Consider the following 18,290-nt stretch of genomic DNA (forward strand, 5'->3'; position numbering starts at 1 on the left):
CCAGTAGACAGGTTAGTGTGCCTCCTGGGTCCTGCCAGACAAAGCTAGGAGGTGGCCATGCCCAAGCACGGGGCCAAGTCAGGCACCTCCCCCTGCCAGGTAAGCCTGCCACCTTAGCACTTTCACCATTTCAGATTATTTTTAAGGTGTGTTTAGTAGCCCAAAACTAACATTGCCTGGAAGGCAAACCCAACCCATGACTACTTGAGATTAATTATCTCTCCTTCGTTTGAGCCCAGCAGCCTCCTAGATGTATATAAAGGGATTTATCCTGCACAGGTCTTCAGTTTGCTTCTCTCTTCCTCTGGCTCTGAGTGGCCCTGCTTAACTCTTGCACTTTCCCTTCACCGACTTTGCTCACCATGAACAGACAAGTCCGCAAGACATCTGGCGGCGGGAGCCAGGGCTTCTCAGGCCGCTCTGCCGTGGTCTCTGGCAGTAGCAGGATGAGCTGTGTGGCCCGCTCTGGGGGAGGCGGCGGAGGGGCCTTTGGGTTCCGAAGCGGAGCAGGTGGCTTTGGCAGTCGCAGCCTCTACAACCTGGGTGGCAATAAGAGCATCTCCATCAGCGTGGCCGGCTCCCGGGCTGGTGGCTTTGGAGGAGGGCGCAGCAGCTGTGTCAGTGGCTTTGGGAGTGGCTACGGAGGTGGTTATGGAGGTGGCTTTGGTGGTGGCAGAGGAATGGGAGGTGGTTTTGGAGGAGCTGGTGGCTTTGGAGGGGCTGGTGGCTTTGGTGGACTTGGTGGCTTTGGAGGACCCGGTGGCTTTGGCCCTGGTGGCTTTGGTCCAGGTGGCTTCCCTGGGGGAATCCAGGAAGTGACTGTCAACCAGAGCCTCCTGCAGCCCCTCAATGTAGAGATTGACCCCCAGATTGGGCAAGTAAAGACTCAAGAGCGGGAGCAGATCAAGACCCTCAACAACAAGTTTGCCTCTTTCATCGACAAGGTGAGGAAGCCCTGATGCGGCCCCCATTCCTAGGTTGGAGACTTTGAGTTTGATATTTACATACAGTGTTTAGGATCAATCTGGAGTGGTCCAGGCTTGAGGGGAAGGGTTAGGCAGCATTCTTGGCTCTTATGAGGATGTTCAGGGCTGATGAACCTGCCCATGTGGTCATGTGATTGGGAAAGATGATGGTCCCCTATTTGGATCCCCACATCCCCAAGTCTTGTTTGTCTGCCTCTTTGCTCAAGGCTCCCACCCCTTATCCAGCCTTGGCAGGTAGCGCTGGCAGGGCAGGGTGGGGGTCATGGCCTCTGACAGGCAAGGGTCTGACCCAGAACTGGGGGCTATTCAAACATGAGCTGCCTTCTGGGGTTTTCCAGGAGGCCTCTTTTCTCTATGGTGATGTGCCAGGCAAAGGAGGCAGGCACCTTAGTGAAGGAATTTAAGAGGCTCAAGGGGGAACCTGAGTCCCAAGGGGCTGCTGAGACCCTAGAAACTCAGTCTGCACCCCAATCAACCTCATCAGGAAGAAGAGGGTGCTCAGGGACCTCCAGAGCAGGGTAGCTCACACTGGCTGTCTCTCTCCTGTCACAACGATGACAGTAGCATTTCAACTGTGTCAGTTCCTGCCATTCACATCCTTTGAAGTGAATATCAGTGGGGCATCAATGGTGTCTTAGATGTAAACAATGCTGTTGAGGTTTAAGCACCTTCTTGCAGTATGCTCTGTGTTTCTGAAATTGGGCTAGAATCATGAAGTCCCCAGGAATACTGAAGGGTCACGTCTCTCGCTTCCAGGCAGGGGTTACTTCCAGTTTCCCCTCCCATTTCTCCTGCTTCTGTAAGGAAGCCGTCTTGCATCATCAATGGCCTGACTGCTGTGATAGTCTGACCATACCCACTCCAGCCACAGCGGGAGCTTTCTAGGCCTTTGTGTGGGGAGATGGGGAGATGCAGACACCCAGTTCTGCCCAAGGCAAGGCCCCTCTGCTCCAAGCGCTGCCTGAGTTTGCTTCTCTCAAATGCACTTCAGGTACGGTTCCTGGAGCAACAGAACAAGGTCCTGGAGACCAAGTGGAGCCTGCTCCAGCAGCAGGGCACACATCCCATCACAGGCACCAATAACCTCGAGCCCCTTTTTGAGAACTACATCAATTCCCTGCGGAGCTACCTGGATAGCATTCTGGGGGAGAGAGGCCGCCTGGACTCAGAGCTGAGGAACATGCAGGACCTGGTGGAAGACTTTAAGAAGAAGTGAGTGGCAGGCGCGTGTGGGAAGATGCTGGGGGGACCCTGTCTCGGAATCCCAGCTTTCACTGCGTTCCCCTTGCCTACTGAGAGGGCTGTCACTTATCCCACTTTCCTATATCTTCATAGCGGACAGTTTGGTTCACTGGGTTCCTCCTCACTTTCTTTCCTAAAGGATAGTCCTTTACTAAGAAAATTAGAAGGCTAGAGCTGAAGAAGCACCTTATCATGAGCCAGGCTGGGGAAGATCCTGGCTGTAGGATCTGAAGGATGCTGGGACAACTCACAGGGTGGTGACCAAGCATCCAGTCTACTGGGGATGGAGGGGTTTCCCAGGACTTACTTTCCGTGTTAAACCCAGTCTGCCTGAATGAATGGGAATGGTTGGTCCTTCTAACTAACAGGGGGACAGTGAGAGGGTGTGTTTATTTAAGAGGGGCGGGAGGGGGACAGAGGACAGAAGAGAGGTACTTTCAGAGTTTCAGAGAACAGTGACGTTTATGACTACCTCATACTGCAAACAGTGATTTCCTTTTAACTCTTACAGATATGAGGATGAGATCAACAAGCGCACAGCTGCTGAGAATGAATTTGTGACCCTGAAGAAGGTAAGGGCTGTAGTGTGAGGTTTCTAGGGCTTGTAGGCACTGGTTTCCATCTGGGCTGTGGGGAATCCTTACTCCACTGCCACAGAGCTGCCAAGTTCAGGCAGTTGAACCAAAAATAAGAGCCAAGTGCATCTTAGTCTGGAGAGATGCCTCAAGGAGTCAGTTCACTCATTTTTCAGCTTTTGAGTAGGAGTGAACTTCCGCCACCCCCTTGATGTGAATCCTTTATGTGGAGACCAGCCTTGGACAAGTACTGGTCTTGCTGTGGCTGCAGCTTGCTGTGCATTCTTTGGAGTAATGAGGCCTTTAAGTGTTTATCTGTCTTTCTCAGGACGTGGACGCTGCCTACATGAACAAGGTGGAGCTTCAGGCCAAGGTGGATGCCTTAACAGATGAGATCAATTTCTTGACGACCCTCTATGATATGGTGAGGATGTTTCCTACTAAGAGGGGGCAAGAGAGAGGGTGAGATATTTTCAGATTTGATAGGTAAGGCCCAGGAAGACTGAGCCTTGAAATAAGGCCTCTTGTTTGGGCTCCCCAGGAGGAACTGTAAGCATGGGGTCTCTGAGAGGCTGGCAGGCAGGGCAGAGCCGATCCACCTTCCAAGCTGACTCAGCAGATGGGTCCGTTGATCAGGAGCCTCTTGGGCTTCTGTGTGCTGGCTGTAGAGGCCCCAACAGTGAACAGGCCCCTCTGCGTTGGCAGGAGCTGTCCCAGATGCAGAGCCATGTCAGTGACACATCCGTGGTCCTGTCCATGGACAACAACCGCAGCCTGGACCTGGACAGTATCATCGCCGAGGTCAAGGCCCAGTACGAGGAGATCGCCCAGAGGAGCAAGGCCGAGGCCGAGGCCCTGTATCAGACCAAGGTGAGATCCAGGCACCTCTCAGAGGATTCACTGAAGGTCCCAGGGAGGCTGTGGTCCATGGGATGGATGGCTGGGTGGTGGCCATTGGGTGGCCCCTCTCGATTCTCCTCTTTGGAGACATCCTGTCAAGGTTGTTCAGTTACAGAAAGTGCTGCCCCCTAGGGGGAAGTGGTTCCACTGTCCCTTGCCAGACCACATGTCCCTTGCTCAGGGATCGAGGGGTGGGAGAACAACAAACCAGATGTTCTCTTCCCTGCTGCCTCAGAGATGTCCCTGTAGAAACATAATTCAATGTCATTTAGACACAGTGCTTACTAAGTACCTCGAGTTTGGCTGGGTAACATTAGGGATGGAGAAACACGCAGGCAAAGCTGCATCAACACCTGACTGTCCCTTCTATTCTCCAGCTGGGTGAACTGCAGACCACGGCTGGCAGGCACGGGGATGACCTGAAGAGCACCAAGAGTGAGATCTCGGAGCTCAACCGGGTGATCCAGAGGCTGCGGGCTGAAATCGAGAATGTCAAGAAGCAGGTGGGACAGCCACGGAGGCTGGTGTCTAGGCTGATGGGTGAGGGGTGGGGGCGAGGATCGCAGAACTCCTAGGCCGGGGGAGGGGACTTCTGGGGTCATCTCAGGCAGCACTGGCCTTCAAGGAGTTCAAAGACAAAGCCAGTTTAGATGGCTGGTAAGCCACAGCCATCCATCTGTCTTCCGTGCATGAAGACAGACAGAGGTGCTATGGAAGGGGTGAGGTTGACTGACTTGCTCTGGATAATCTGGTCTAACACTCAGAGAACCCTCCTACTGGGCTCATCGTTCCTCCTCCCTCCCCCTGCTCCAGATTGCTAAACTGCAATCAGCCATTGCTGAAGCTGAGCAGCGTGGGGAGCTGGCCCTCAAGGATGCTAACGCCAAGCTCCAAGAGCTACAGGCTGCCCTTCAGCAGGCCAAGGATGACCTGGCCCGGCTGCTGCGCGACTACCAGGAGCTGATGAATGTCAAGCTGGCCCTGGATGTGGAGATCGCCACCTACCGCAAGCTACTGGAGGGCGAGGAGTGCAGGTGGGCCTCTTACTGCCATCTCCCTGCTTCTCCTGCCCCAAGTCACATGCTGAGGGCCAGATAAGTGACCAAGGGAATGGGGAGCAGGCCTGTTATAGACAGAGGCCCCCACATGGCACAGGGCTTACAGGCAACCACTTGCCTTTGCCAGTTCACGCCCTCCATAGATGGCCAAGTGCATAGGTAACCAGTGCGCATAGGGGTTCTGTGTTGGCCCATGAACAGTAGATAGAGTACTGATGTGCCAGGCTGCTGAATTCTGTTCTGGTTGCTGTCACTTTCATTCATGGACATGTTGGAAATTTACTTTGCGACTGAGCTAGCCTTCTCTTGCTTTGTCATACAGGATGTCTGGAGAGTGCCCGAGTGCTGTTAGCATCTGTAAGTAGCCAAAGAAACCGTGACAGTGAGAATTGGTTCTGAAATATCTGTACTAATTCAAGGCGATAGTCCCTAATTTAAACAATATTTCCATGGTGGTTGGACACGTTTTCTGGGGGGCAGAAGGGGCAGCAGATATGCTTTGGTAATGGTTCTGGGCTCAGAGCACTATTAACAGTACTATATGGAGTGTGGGGGGATATCTAATAGGGAGCTTATTAATAGGAGGAGAAATTCTGGATAATCTCCATGGGGGGTTCTTCAAGAGTTGATAGTATGTAGAAGGAACCATTGGAAAATTCAAACTGACTTAACACTGAGGGGGTGAACACCTCACCACATCAGAACGCAAAACAGTAATCTTCAGGTTCAAAGCCGCCTTGATCGCCTCTCAATCACCCTGGGCCCAGGGGATCGTTATGATATAGAGAGGTGGTGGCTGGGAGCTGATCGCTGTCTGTGGTCTCCCCTGCAGCCGTGGTCAGCAGCAGCAGCACCACCTCCGCCTCCGCGGGTGGTTTCGGAGGCGGATACGGCGGTGGCGTCGGCGTGGGAGGAGGCGCCCGTAGCGGCTTCGGCGGCGGCAGCGGCTTCGGCGGCGGTAGCGGAATTAGTGGCAGCAGCGGCTTTGGCGGCGGTAGCGGCAGCGGCTTCGGAGGCGGTAGCGGATTCAGTGGCAGCAGTGGATTCGGCGGCGGCAGCAGCGGATTCGGCTCTGGCTCCGGGGGTCGCTCTGGGGTCAGCGGTGGAGGCCTCAGCTCAGGCAGCAGCCGGGGCGGCAGCGTCAGGTTCTCCCAGTCCTCCCAGCGCACCTCCAGATAAAACACCGCGCAGGGCACCGCAGCCGCCCCAGCGCCGCCGGTCGTTCCCATCCGCTCCTCAGTTCTCACCTCTGCAGCCTCCTCAGCGCCCTCCCACCCACCTGCCTCTCCCCTCTCCAGTCCCCGCCAGCAGTCGCTTTTTGGGTCTAAAAGACCGGGGCCTCTTGTCCTTCAAGCATCCAGATCCCCGAGCAAGAGCAGCCAGGACAATTTCAGACTCTCTCTCTGGCTCCCGCTGGAGCCTGTGATTGTCTAGGTGTGGCCTCAGCCACCATCTTCGCTGCCCTTGGGGCCTCCTCCCGGGGTGCAGTGGTCACCACAGTTCTGATGTATATAACACACGGGTCCCTCTGCCCATCCGTTCTGTCGCCAGTAAAATGCATTGTGTTTAAGTCTGGCCTCTGAGTCTCTCTGGACGTCTTTCTCCCCGCTGAACTGACTTCTTCCATCCTGTCCCGTATGGGCCGGCCCTTCTACAGGATGGGTACTACTGAGTACTACTCCTCTGAAACCCAGACAGTTACTCTCTGTTGTCCATCGTATGGATCTGAATGGGCGAGATCTGGTTGTTCCTTTATTCTCTGAGCACTGGGACAACTGAGCTACTGGGAGAGGTGGGAGTGGGGAGCCGGGAGGGGGAGGATGGGGCCACACTCCAGGAGGCTGGTGGGGAGTTCTTGGTGGTGTCCTAACTGTGCAGACATTCCTTCTCTAGTTTGGAGGAACCATGAACTGAACTGAACTGAACTGAAGAGGGCCTTGAGGTGCCTGGGGATAGCAGATTTCTTTCCTTGGTGCTGGTCCCCATTCCAGCTGACCCCCTGAAAGCTTTCCCCCTATCAAGGTGCGCCTGGGAAGGTGTGAGCTGAAAGAACCCCAGGGCTACTTCCCAAGGGCCACCTGTTTCAAAGTCTGACTCACAACCCGCTGCCCACTCCCCCTCCAACACACACACAAAGGGTTCCATGTTCATTGAATCTTTCGTCTTTGGAGCACATATTAGAGGTTCTGAGAAGTCTTGTAGGAAAGAGTCACCCGTTAGTTATCTGTAACCCAGAATTTTCCACATTCCCTTCCTGGTAAACAATTATTAACATCCCTCAGAAAAGACCCTGTTCCTGAGCACGCAGGCATGCAGTCTGGGTCCCCAGGGTGTGTGTAGCAGCCGTGGAAGTTCCTGGTGGCTACCCTACACTAGGAAGCCCTGATAATGTGGTCGTTGGCCTTGGGACGACTGTTCAGAAGGTCATGATTGGAAGGGATTCAGGCAGGAGGAGTGGCCTGCTTAGAGTCCAGGAGCATCCGAGGGGCTGAGCTGGGAGCGAGCGCACAGGAGGATCCTGAATCTGGAACTCCTCCGCTTCCCCACACTTATCTCTGAGGCTGTGGCTGCTGCCCTCCAGGCAAGGCTGGCTGCCTGGGTACCCAGGGAAGACACAGATGATGGAGTGGGACGTTTAGCTAGGCCAGGCCAGGAAAGCAGTATTTCCATCTTAGGCCAAAGCTGAATTTATTTCAGAGAATGGAAATGACAGTTCAAGAAACAAATAAAACTGGCTACTGGGGTGCAAAGAGATTTATATAGAAATTCCACATCCAGGCTTGGCAGAGCAATGCAGTCAGTGGCAATTCTTTGATCTCCCAGGAGGCTCTCTGAAGGAGGTGGTATTCGGTCGTTGCTGCTCCATTCTGGGGCAGGATGGAACTTTTTCTTGTTGGTATCTTCTGTGGAAAAGGAGCAGGAAAGATAGGTGGGGAGATTCAACGCCTGCCCTGCCCAGACTTGACGCCAGGCCAGCTATGGGACAAGTACTTCACGCTGGATGAAGTCATCATTAATGGATGCTTGCCTTCCTTCCTTCAGCTCATATTCATTAAGTGTTTACTTTCTGGCCCTAGGCTAAATGTTGGACTTACATTGGTGAGTTAAATATCATTTCTCATTTTTGTAAGGGAGCCCCCAAACAACCACAAAGTAAACAAATAGCTTTAAGCTGTGATAAGAATATGAAGAGAAGAAGCTTGGGGTCTGCACTGGAGAATGAGAGGACTTCTGAATGGAGTGGGTGAGGCGGTGAAGGACAGGGAAGATTCATCGTGATGCCCAGCTGGAGCAACTGGGTGGCTGGGGTGATGACATGCATTGAGGTAGAGGGGTGTGTGTGGAGGTGGGATGGGTCTGAGGAGGGACTTCAGGAGCTCTGCTCTAGATAAGTTTGAGTTGCTTATGGGACAGCTGAGTGGAGGTCTCCTGACTGCACTTGTGGATTTAAAGGGAAGCCTGTCAGGGCTGGAGACTCCCATTTGGACAGCACTGCATCAGGCTGGTTAGAGTGGTTCCTAAGCCAAGGGAACTGAGGAGAGAGAGGAGGGAAGAGGACCCAGGTGAGCTCCAAGAAAGCCTGGCGTTCGGAATCAGGAAGAGGAGGAGAGAGCCAGGCTATAGAGCCTGGTCCAGGTTTTCCAAAATGCCTCCATCTAAGAGGTCAAGGGGTTTCTAAATGGGCTCTAAGGGAAGCCCAGACTGGGCCCAGGCTTCCTGGGGACACCGTCCACTGGTTTCAAGTCTCATATTCAGATGGGGGCTTCTTGCCTTTGCCACTTCTCTCTGGACTCTAAATTATATCATCCTGGGCGGGTGGTTTACAGGAGACCATGGGGGAAATCCCTGTAGCTTCTTCTTTTCTTAAAAAAAAAAAAAAAAAAAGTTTATTTATTTTTGGCTGCACTGGGTCTTAGTTTTGGCACTCAGACTTCTTTCTAGTCGTGGCATACAGGCTTAGTTACCCTGAGGTATGTGGGAGTCTCAATTCCCCTACCAGGAATGGAACCCACATCCCCTGCATTGAAAGGTGGATTCTCAACCATTAGACCACCAGGGAAGGCCCCCTGCAGCTTCCTTTTTAAAAAAGAAATCCATTTATTGTATTTATCTTTTGGCTGTGCTGGGTCTTTGTTGCTATGTGCAGGCTTTCTCTAGTTGCGTAGAGCAGGGGCTGCGCTCTCATTGCGGTGTGTGGGCTTCTCACTGGGGTGGCTTCTCTTGTTGTGGCGCATGAGCATGCAGCGTGTGGACTTCAGTAGTTGCTGCAATGGGCTCAGTAGTTGTGGTGCCTGGGCCCAGTTGCCCCTTGGCATGTAGAATCTTCCTGGACCAGGAATCGAACCGGTGTCCCCTGCACTGCAAGGTGGATTCTTTACTGGTCGACCAAGGAAGCCCCCTCCCTCCGCCACTCCATGCAGCTTCTTAAAGGAGAGAATAACCAAGCGTTGCCTAGCTCAGAGGGGATGGCACCGTGGAAAGGGCTATCTCCCTGTTGTGTCATTCACTGTCCCAGAGGAATGGCCAGACAGGTGAGCTTGGTGCCGGGACCTGAGACAGAGGAGTTAATCCCATACTTGCCTGGATCTCAGCCCAGCCCTGACCATTTCTAATCCAGACTGACAGCACCTCTAGGGAACTTTGCCTGATTATTATCTCCTTTCTTTCGCCTCAGCATGCACATCATTTGTTTGTGAAGATCGATGTTGACTTTTCAAGTGCTCTTCAATCCCTGGCCTTGGGCCTACTTGTACTTGACTCTCCATTCTTCGAGCTTGCAGCCATTTGGTGCTGTGTCGTTCGTTCCATTTCCTGTCTTCTAAGGCATGGTTTCTTGCCCACAGAGGAACCCACAGAGATTGCTGAATGATGCTGACTTGTGTGCTGGAGCCTAAACTGGGATTTGGGGTCATGGGTCAATGATCAAGTATTTATGGTTTTTTTTTTTTTTTCCATTATTTAAAGGGACTTCTCTGTAGCTGAGATGGTAAAGAATCTGCCTGCGATGCAGGAGATCTGGGTTTGATCCCTGGGTCTGGGAGATCCCCTGGAGAAAGAAATGGCAACCCACTCCAATATTCTTGCCTGGAAGAGCCTAGCAGGCTAGAATCCATAGGGTTGCAAAAAGCTGGACATGACTAAGTGACTAACATACACACACACACTCATGGATCGATGATCAAGTATTTATTTTTTCATTATTAAAAAAATTTTTTTTAATTGAAGGATAATTGCTTTAAAGAATTTTGTTGGTTTCTGCCAAACATTAACATGAACCAGCCATAGGTATACATATGTTCCCTCTCTCTTGAACCTCCCTCCCACCTCCCTTGCTCCTCTGTTTTGCTCCATCTCCCTCTTCCTTGGGTGTGGAGTGGTACCACTTCCTGTGAGGACACAGAGGACCCTGGCTGTACCCTCCACCACATTCCCATCACCATCCATTCCTCTCTGCCTTGTCCCCTCATGCCTCAGTTGGAAAGAATGGTCAAGATAGTACCTTCCTTTTCTCAGAGCTTATTGACTTACCCCTTGATGTTAAGGAGACCAAGACATGTTTTTAGATTTCAGGTTATTCCCTTCTATCTCCTCCTGGGATGTGGGCTACGTGCCAGAGAAAGTATCAACAGCGATGGTGAAACAGCTATAGAAGGCTCTTTGAAGGAAATCAGGGGATTGCTTCCCATAAGAATCTGTCTGGGGATAATCCAGACTTGACTGCTGATGATCAAGTCTGAATATAAAATTTTGGGTACTTGGTAGGTCAATCTCTATATGACTCTCCCCTGTTTTGCCTTAGAGTTGGGTGGGGTTTTGTTAGCCAATCATCAGAGATCTCATCTTTTGGGATGTGGGTTGCCCCTTCCCTCTGCCTTCTCATCACCTTAATCCAGGTACATTCTGCCACCAAGACCAAAAATGTGGACCCTTTGTAAGTCTCAGGATGACTGAAAAAGACACACTTGAGTTCTGAAAACACTTTACATGTTTTATTTGTATTTTATCTACACCCCTCCTGTTAGGCAGGAATTTAGTCAAAAGCTATGAGAGGCGACCCCTCTGGCTGCACATCCAATGGGCCACCTAATACCACCAAGCTACTTACCAACCCCACCCCCAAATGACCCCGTCACCACCCAAAATAGTCAGGGGACAGGAAAAATCCCCCACTGGCTGACTGGAGGGACTTTCTCTCCTCTGGCACATAAACTCACACCTCACACTGTCATGTACTTAGATAATCTTTGGCAGCCATTTGGCTCATTAAGTAATCATAAATATTCTATGAATACATACATCTAATTATAACAGGCTGAATTATGGAGAAGTGCATGCACAGTAGAGCCTCTTGTTGTGTAACCTGCAGCTGTCATTCAAGACTGTCAATCAGCAACTTCCTGGATTATGCACATAACCTTGCCTTAAACACTCTGCACCCCAGCCCTCCAGGGCCATTGTCTCCCTTGGCCCAGCCCATCTCCCTCTTGAGGTATTCTGTCTTTCCTTGTCTTCAATAAACTCTCTTGTAACGGGTAAAAACTCAGATTCTTCTTTGCGTCCTTACCAAAAACTGAGGCCCATGGGAGGCGGGGTCTCCAGACTCTTCTTCACTAACACTCCCAAGCCCTTCTGGCCTGCCAGCCCCACAGATGCACATCTCTGCTGTGGTTAAGATCAAGCTCATCACTGCAGCCTTTCCAGCCCAGACCAAGTTGGAAGGCTAGCTGGTTCTCCTAGGAAACCACTGACAAAGGTATAGTGGGAGCAGTTCATACCTTGGAATCCATGGTGACATCACCAAATGGTGACAGCTTCATCAACCCTGAGAGAAGACAGGGGCTTGAAAGAATGGTTCTGGATGCAATAAAACAGAGATTCTCAGTGGAGGCAATTCCCATTCTCCCTCACCCCCCAAAACATATGACAATGTCTAGTAACATTTTTGGCTGTCATAGCTGGAGAAGTGTGTGTGTGCTAAGTCGGTTCAGTTGTGTCCAACTCTGTGTGACTCCATCGACTGCAGCCTGCCAGGCTCCTCTGTCCACGGGATTCTCCAGGCAAGAATATTGGAGTGGGTTGCCATTTCCTCCTCCAGGGAATCTTCATGACCCAGGAATTGAATCTGCATCTCTTATATCTAACCTGCGTTGGCAGGTGGGGTTTTTAATCACTAGTGCTACCTGGGAAGCTAGTAGTAAAGAATCTGGAGGAGAGTTGCTTCTGGTATCTAGAGGGTAGAGGCTAGGATGTTACTAAGTATCCTACAATGCACAGGACAGGCCCCATGGCAAAGAATCATCCAACCTGAGATGTCAACAGAGCTGCCATTGAGAAAACTGCAGCCATGCAGAAGGCCACTTCACTGTCCCCTCTCCTTGGGAAAGGAGCCTTGGCTGGAGTCATAGTGTAGGCAGCTGAGCTGACACAGTCCATTCTGAATTTGAAGAAAGTATATATTTTTATTTTAAAATTGTTATTGGGGTATAGTTGATTTACAATGTTGTATTAGTTTCTGGGGCACAGCAAAGACAATATGTTATATATGAATATACACATTTTTAGAAGTTTGTTGGTTTTATATGGGAAATGCCCTTTTACCCTGGGCAAGGACATGGGAAACCAGCCAGGCAGACAGCATAGCCTTATGTAGGTTCTTTCAAGACCTAAGCCGATGGCCTGTGCGATGCTTGCTGTTCTGCAACAAGCCTGGCTGTGTCAGGCCTCTGTGCCTCTGGTAATCTGTTCCCCTTGCCAGGAATGCTCACCCTGCCTTCAATTACTGGACCAACCCTTACTTCTCACCACAGATCACACCAGCACTGCCTCCTGAAAGCTTTCCTGGGTTGCACACATGGCACTAAATGTCTGTTTGGGTTCCTGTCGGACTGTGTTAATCTCTGTTTATCACTTGTCCTGTTCTATTAAACTGACTCATTTCAGTGTCTGTTCTCCGCTAGAATGGAATTTCCTTGGAGGGCGGGATGTGCCACCTTCATCTCTGGGCCGCTGTTTGCCCAGCACATCCTAGGCGCTGAGAATTTCAGTGAGCTAATGGGGCACTTTAAAAGGAGAGGGCTGGACTCTAAAATGCAACGGCTGTCCTGACATCCTTAACAAAAACAATGCAATTTAAACTACTGACTTTCATTTGGTGCTTACTGGTGCGAGTCACACACCGGACACCTGTGCAAGTCATCTCACGTAATCCTCATCACTGCCGGAGGGGGCAGGCAGCAAATATCCTCACTTTCCAGATGAGGGAAGCAGGGCTCAGAGTGGCAGGGTAACATGCCCATGTTAGTGATGGAAATGGCAGATCCAGGCCCCGAATCCAAAGGCTACACCCATAACCCCTGTGCTATGCTGCTGGATGGGGCTAGCTGACTTCTCAGTCTCCTGGAGGCCCTCTCTTCCACCAGCTGTCACATGTGCTGCTAACAGCTTCATGGAGTCTTGAGGAGCAGAAACCAAACCTGAAGTTCTGATGTGAGCAGAAGAGGTTTTCTCAGGTGTCTGCTGTGGGCGGGCCCACCTTCAGCTCTGGAGAGTTCCAGTCTCCAGTAGAGGAGTCAGAGAGACTGACTGGGAGAAATACCTTGATAATGATGGGTGTCACTCCTTGATGCCAAAGAGGAATTTGTAAGATTTAAAGCTATTTTAAAGTGGCTATTACAAGTGGCTGCTTTGAGGCATATCTATCCATCATCTTCTATGATGGGCTCTTTAAATGTCAGAGTGGACTTTCCACTCTGGGATGGTGTCATTTGATTTGTTGAAGCCCACACAGATAAAAATGATCCATTGACTTATGACAGGCTTTGAAGTTGCATAGTCTGAGTAAAATCCCATCTCACTTAGCTGATTGTCTTGGGACAAGTTAACTAGTTTCATTAAGCTTATGCCCTTATTTGTAAAATATGAATGAAAATTTCAATCCTGCAGAGTTTTTAGGACAGCTAGAAATGATAATTGTAAATAATCTAACTCCGTGGCTGGCATATGGCTGGCAGTCAATGTTAGCCATTTTTATATACTTTCACAGACAGGTGAAAGGAGTAAAGATTTGAAAGAGGAAATTATTTTTACTAAATCACAGTCCTTCCAACTCTGAGAAGTATGCAGTACCTCAATTAACATTTGCTGATTGATGAACTGCTTTACTGATGAGCCCCTGTAGTGGGAAACTGGCTTGGCCAGGCATGGAAAAATGACTTGTAGGTGAATCACAAAGATTCTTTGCAATTTTATTCCAAAATCATCAGCCTTCAGTGCCACAAGGACCCTAAACTAAGCTACCCCTTAGCACTCCTTCCTCCTCTTCAGCCTCCACACTGACAACTCCCAGGAGGGCTCCGTTTATGGACATTATCGTTGTCATCATCACAAAGGCTGCTGTATGGAGACCTGCCCTGTGGAAGGGCTTTCCATCACACTTTCTATGGTCCTCACTACAACCTCACAAAGAGGCTGTGCTCACCCCAATTTACAGAACAGAAAACTGAGGCCAGACTCCCTGGAGTCCATGTAAGTGGCAAGTGGCGAGGCTGGGATTTGAACACAGGTCTAACTTCAAGGCCTCCATGTTTTTCACTCCTCCAAACTGCAAGGAAAGAGAGGGAACAGTTGCCATTGTTTGAGTTTCAGAAAATCCAGCACAGGGAAAATCCAAGGGGATGAGGCCCCCTGCCCAGGGTGCTTCCCTAGGGAGGGTCCATGGCTTTCAGAAAGACCCAGCAAAATCTGTGGCTGGTGAGAAATAGAGGTTGACAGGAGCATTGGTTCTCCCAGACCTTCTCTATTTTCCAGCGTTAAAAAGTGCTTCTCCCTGCTTCTTCATCCCACAGGCCTTAGTCTGCCCACAGCCTTCTCTGTCACTGGGAGCACATGCTTTCTCTCTAGGGATGAGGCGAGTCTCCTTTACTTTAAGTCACTGTCCCTTGACTGTCCTCTCCATGCATTAAAAAAATTTTTTTTAAATTAATTTATTTAATTGGAGGCTAATTATTTTACAATATTGTGGTTTTTGCCATACATTGACATGAATCAGCCATGGGTGTACATGTGTTCCCCATCCTGAACCTCCTTCCCACCTCCCTCCCCATCCCATCCCTCAGGGTCATCCCAGTAGACTGGCCCTGAGCACCCTGTCTCATGCACTGAACCTGGACTGGCGATCTATTTCACATATGGTAATATACATGTTGCAATGCTATTCTCTCAAATCATCCCACTCTCACCTTCTCCCACAGAGCCCAAAAGTCTGTTCTTTACATCTGTGTCTCTTTTGCTGTCTTGCATATAGGGTCATCTTTACCATCTTTCTAAATTCCATATACATGTGTTAATATACTGTATTCATGTTTTTCTTTATGACTTACTTCATTGTGGAGTTTCATCCACCTCATTAGAACTGATTCAAATGCATTCTTTTTAATAGCTGAGTAATATTCCATTGTGTGTATATACCACAGCTCTCTCATCCATTCATCTGCCAATGGACATGTAGGTTGCTTCCATGTCCTGGACATTGTAAACAGTGCTGTGATGAACACTGGGGTACAAGTATCTCTTTCAATTCTGGTTTCCTCGGTGTGTATGCCCAGCAGTGGGATTGTTGGGTCGTATGGCAGTTCTCGGAGAAGGCAATGGCACCCCACTCCAGTATTCTTGCCTGGCAAATCCCATGGATGGAGGAGCCTGGTAGTCTGAAGTCCATGGGGTCGCTAAGAGTTGGACACTACCGAGCGACTTCACTTTCACTTTTCACTTTCATGCATTGGAAATGGCAACCCACTCCTGTGTTCTTGCCTGGAGAATCCCAGGGACGGGGGAGCCTGGTGGGCTGCCGTCTCTGGGGTCGCACAGAGTTGGACACAAATGAAGCGACTTGGCAGCAGCAGCAGCAGCATGGCAGTTCTATTTCCAGTTTTTTAAGGAATCTCCACACTGTTCTCCATAGTGGCTGTACTAGTTTGCATTCCCACCAACAGTGTAAGAGGGTTCCCTTTTCTCTGCACCCTCTCCAGCATTTATTGTTTGTAGGCTTTTTGATAGCAGCCATTCTGACCGGCATGAGATGGTACCTTATTGCAGTTTTGATTTGCATTTCTCTGATAATGAGTGATGTCGAGCATCTTTTCATGTGTTTGTTAGCCATCTGTATGTCTTCTTTGGAGAAATGTCTGTTTAGTTCTTTGCATTCTTATTCATTTTGTTTTAGTGTTTCTTTTGAGCATACTCTGGGAGATAGTGGAGGACAGAAGAGCCTGGGATGCTGCAGTCCATGGGGTTGCAAAGAGCTGGACACGACTTAGTGACTGAACAACAACAACAACAAAAGTATATTCAACAAGTTAATAGGGGTTAACATAGAAAGATTTTGTTGCTGGGTTTGTTTGGGGAGCTCCGATTTAGTAAAAGTAAATGATTCTTTGTACAAGAAAGAGGCTTTTAATAGGCAAATAAGCTTTAATAAAAACCCAAGAGAAAGCTAAACAATTTTCATTTCCCAAATTTATTTAACCACAAAACGTCTTAATCAAGGCTAACTTGGGGATAGATTTCTGCCCTAGATAAGCCCTGGGAGAGAATCTAGTACTAGATAAGGATTTAGGGATGAGTTGAAGAGTATTTTAATCCAGTCTGGGGAGGGAACCAGAATTTAGAAAAAATTGTGATTGCTAATAAGGTTTAGTAACAAAAGGATTTAGCTGTACTTAGGCATTCACTTTATCAAGCTTAAGTGGTTGACGGGAGCTATAGAGTAATATATTTTTACTGTTAAGTAAAAAATTTACATTTTTACATTTACATTTGTTAATGTAAAAAAGTTTACATTTGTTAAGTAAAGTTATTTCAGCAGTGCCAAGTTTTTATTTTAACATGATAAAAAGGAGAAAATAATAATTCTTAGTCCAGGGGCAGCAGATCCAGAATGACTGCTTTTTTTTGAAGAACAAATTAATGATTATCTTGAAAATTGGATCTGAGAATCCATATGTAGAAAAGGGCATGTAAGAATCACCCCTTCATCCTTATCTCCTATATGGAGAAGGATGTCTGCTCACTTTGACCTAGAGGTAATGACTACTGCCTCATGATTCATTCTTCCTCTTACAATTACGTTTTAGGAAACTCAAGCATTCTCACTGCAGTTGAGTACCAGAGAACAATTTGGTTAGAGGGAACCACTCAGCTTCATGAAAACTGTCTTATTTTCTAGGTGAGGAAATAAGGATTCAGAGTGTTCTGCCACTTGGCAACCTTACACAGAAAGTTCCAGCAAGTGAGGGATTAGAACTCACACTGTTGGCAGCAGGTAGTTCATTGGAACTGCCCTAGAAGATCAGTGGGAAATATAGCCCAGGATGCTAACTCTGGATATTTTCAGCAGCTTTAGTCAACTGCTGAGAAAACAATCCCAACCCGCTAAAGAAGGCGGTGGTTGGCAGGCTCAGGGCATGTGGATTGGGGGAATCCAACTCAAAACTGTGCTTCAGTGACCTGCCCATCACCTCTCTCCATTCCTCTTCTTCAGTATCTACCAGGATGGCAGAAATCAGCCATACATAGGAGGCTGCCACCCGCTGTCTCAGCACTGGAGCCAAGGGAGGGGAAGGGAGTCAGAGACATTGATGTTTGTCCTTGTTTGCTTTGAGCTCTCACTCGGGGCTTCAGGTGAGCCTGGCTCAGCTTTGTTCCCAGGGAGGGCATTTTGTCTTCTGCTTTTCAAGGAGTTTCAAAGATTATGAACACAGACTTCACCAAGAGGACTGGCATTCAACTGATGGATGGAGTAAATGTCTCAAAGAAGAACCTGACACAGATCCCCTTCATGAATTGGCTATCAATGGGTAACGACTTAAAAACCCAGTTTGTTGCTGGACACAATTTAAATCTCAAAACAATCCTGTGAGTGGGGCTCATTTTACATATAAGAGAGGCTAAAGAATTCTAGACTTCGCAACTAAACAGCAATGACAAAGAGGTCAAGTAGCTTGACTGAGGTCGTCACATGGTAAGAGGGAGACAAGAGGTTATTTGAACCCAGGTCTTCTTTAGTCCACGATGACAGGCTTTCTGTTAGACCCCAGTTACCTTGTTTTGTGTAGCATTTTGTAACTATCAAGGACTTTCAACTTACATTTCCTGTGAGGCTCATCACAAACCAATTAGGTTGGAAGGGATTTGACAGATTAGAACACAAACTTGTGTGTTGAGTCACGCTCAAGGTCACCCAATCCAAACCAATTCTAGCAGAGGTCTTACTCTCTACTGTCCCAACTTGTTTATCTTACTCTCCACTCACACTCAGCTTTTTTCTCAGGGCTGAAGGTTTTCTTGAGGACAGTCAAGGCCAAACATAAGTTACTCCCTTCCCCATGTTCCCAAGTAGAATATTAGCCATCAGTGAACATAGAGTGCTTACCATGTGTTAAGCACCATAGTAAGCATTTCATATTCATTTAACTTGTTTAATGCTCGAGTACCTGCTATTATCATCCCCATCTTATAGTTGAGGAAACCAA

The 18,290-nt window shown here is 49.0% G+C and overlaps 1 protein-coding gene across 1 annotated transcript; it reads left to right on the top strand.

Moving 5' to 3' along the window:
* The first annotated feature begins 292 nt into the window (after positions 1-292).
* On the top strand, positions 293-6,336 carry KRT3 (keratin 3). The gene is made up of 9 exons (XM_070789046.1): positions 293-944; positions 1,978-2,198; positions 2,740-2,800; positions 3,132-3,227; positions 3,509-3,673; positions 4,081-4,206; positions 4,517-4,737; positions 5,084-5,118; positions 5,594-6,336. Exons 1-9 carry the CDS (start codon positions 363-365, stop codon positions 5,938-5,940), a joined length of 1,854 nt encoding a protein of 617 aa, XP_070645147.1. The 5' UTR covers positions 293-362; the 3' UTR covers positions 5,941-6,336.
* The last annotated feature ends 11,954 nt before the right edge of the window (positions 6,337-18,290 follow it).

Source organism: Bos indicus, chromosome 5 (genome assembly GCF_029378745.1).
Source record: "Bos indicus isolate NIAB-ARS_2022 breed Sahiwal x Tharparkar chromosome 5, NIAB-ARS_B.indTharparkar_mat_pri_1.0, whole genome shotgun sequence".
Classification (NCBI taxonomy): domain Eukaryota; kingdom Metazoa; phylum Chordata; class Mammalia; order Artiodactyla; family Bovidae; genus Bos; species Bos indicus.

Bases quoted from the DNA above. Each gene is read 5' to 3' on its own strand.
- KRT3 (XM_070789046.1), top strand. From the start codon at position 363: ATGAACAGACAAGTCCGCAAGACATCTGGCGGCGGGAGCCAGGGCTTC. The intron at 945-1,977 runs GTGAGGAAGCCC...AATGCACTTCAG, and splicing joins TTGCCTCTTTCATCGACAAG to GTACGGTTCCTGGAGCAACA. The intron at 4,738-5,083 runs GTGGGCCTCTTA...TTTGTCATACAG, and splicing joins CTGGAGGGCGAGGAGTGCAG to GATGTCTGGAGAGTGCCCGA.